Source organism: Rhamphochromis sp. 'chilingali' (genome assembly GCF_963969265.1).
Source record: "Rhamphochromis sp. 'chilingali' genome assembly, chromosome: 2".
In the NCBI taxonomy this organism is placed as follows: Eukaryota; Metazoa; Chordata; class Actinopteri; order Cichliformes; family Cichlidae; genus Rhamphochromis; species Rhamphochromis sp. 'chilingali'.
Genome location: NC_137930.1, coordinates 57,611,787 through 57,613,572, shown reverse-complemented (window position 1 = coordinate 57,613,572; position 1,786 = coordinate 57,611,787). Strand labels below are relative to the sequence as shown.

The 1,786-nt window shown below is 40.8% G+C and overlaps 1 protein-coding gene across 1 annotated transcript; it reads right to left on the bottom strand.

Annotated features, from left to right (window-relative positions):
• Positions 1-412: 412 nt before the first annotated feature.
• On the bottom strand, positions 413-1,252 carry ch25hl1.1 (cholesterol 25-hydroxylase like 1, tandem duplicate 1; the record flags this gene model as incomplete). Its single annotated transcript, XM_080876468.1, has 1 exon — positions 413-1,252. One exon carries the CDS (start codon positions 1,250-1,252, stop codon positions 413-415), a length of 840 nt encoding a protein of 279 aa, XP_080732594.1.
• Between the last annotated feature and the right edge of the window lie 534 nt (positions 1,253-1,786).

Here is a 1,786-nt window from a genome sequence, read left to right as displayed (position 1 = left end):
TTTAAATTATGTAAGACGATTACCAGAAAACCCAGACCCCTCCCTACAGGAAGTTTCTTGCAATTATAAGTGATTACTGGAGCTTCACCACAGTATTGAATGAGTGATTATATGCCAGCTTTTATTTACTTTTTATTCCATTTAATAATGAATGAAACAAAAGAGTCAGATTCTTTGTAAATAAAATGTTTTTTATTGAATTCAAAAATTCAACAAATTCATTTAACACGGTTCATTGAGAATATACACACACATATATATTTAGATATTTATATATATACACTGCCAAAGAGTGCGGAGACAGCAAGGGCCCCACATAGAGAAAGCAGTAATTAAAGGATTGGGCATTAAAAGAGTGTTGCAGTGCTAACAATGCCACATAAAAAAACAGGCTTTATTGACAGAACAGTTCTTATTTGCTTTTCAGTTCATTTTTTTTCTTCAAAGGGGCAGCAGTGCCAAAAATTCTGTCCCAGTGGCTGAAGAAAGGAGCATAGTTGGTGCTCGGCCTCTGGTGGTGCATGTCATGAGCTGGTGCTCCACCCAGCAGCCCCAAAGGCACCAGGTGGTTCAAGGTCCACGGCAAGTCATAGCCTATGTGGTCTTCAACAGACATCCAGATGCTAAAAACTGTAATGCACCATGTGGTCAGCGGGTGACAGTTTAGAAGAATTGGATCACAATTGCTCCAGAATCCCACCGTCATCAGCTCTGGGATGCTGAGCCGCTCACTTGACCATGAGAAAGGTGCTATGTATTCATGGTGGACTGCATGGATCCAGTGGTAAAGCTGAGGATGCTTATGATGCATGAAATGCCAAATAAAGTACTGAGTGTCAAAGAGGAGCAGTACAGCCAGCATATCAATAAACAGTTCATATACTGTGGGAGCATCTCGTGGCAGTGGTGGTGCAGGCATAATGAAAATACTGATTATTACAGCTGGTAAAACAAAGAAGATGTGGTTATAAAAAGTGACCATGAAGTTGTCACCCATCATTTTCAAAGTTGGCTTCCTGTTTGGTTGGATCTTGTACTGATGGAATAAAGGCACCTTTTCTCCCAAGAGGTCCAGCACAGAAAAAGGTAAGCTGAAGAAAAAATAGCTAGAAAAGGCGAGTAGGACGTGGAAAAATGGGGATGAGATGAGAGGCATATAGTGAAAAAGTAAATAATCCCAGAATGGCTGCAGAAGAGGGTCTGAGCTCCTGCAAGGCAAGAACTGCAGGTAAGGTTCAGCGATGTTCAGCATCTTGGTGTGATACCAATGAAGGCCGCTTGTGATGCAAGTCTTATGATCCAAGACAAGGTTCTGCCTTATATAGAGGTGTTTAACTGGAGGGGCTTTGCTCGCAGTCACACCACCACCTCGCCCCCCCCCCCCCCCCAAGCAGCTTAATGTACAAAAAATGCCATGTCAATGCCAAAGGGAACACCAACGGTTCAGTGAATGCAAGAAAAGAAAGCAAAACAGCTTTTTGTAAATGTTCCAAGCTTTTTGGTGTCCCAGTTTGGAGAATATCTCCTCATCTCACAATAAGCTGATTGTTTTCTTTGTTGACAATACAACATATAATGGTGTCATCTCATTTAGAGGAAAACAATCAGAATATCGGAGTATTTCTCTGCTTTTTTCTGCCTTTCTGTTGCTGATACATTAAAAAAAAGATGACTAAAGCTGTGTATACCTCTTTATTGGTCACTTTGCATCATCCTATTATGCTGGTCAACGATCACATGTCTGATGAAATATATGCACCATATACTCTACTGTATATGAAATTAT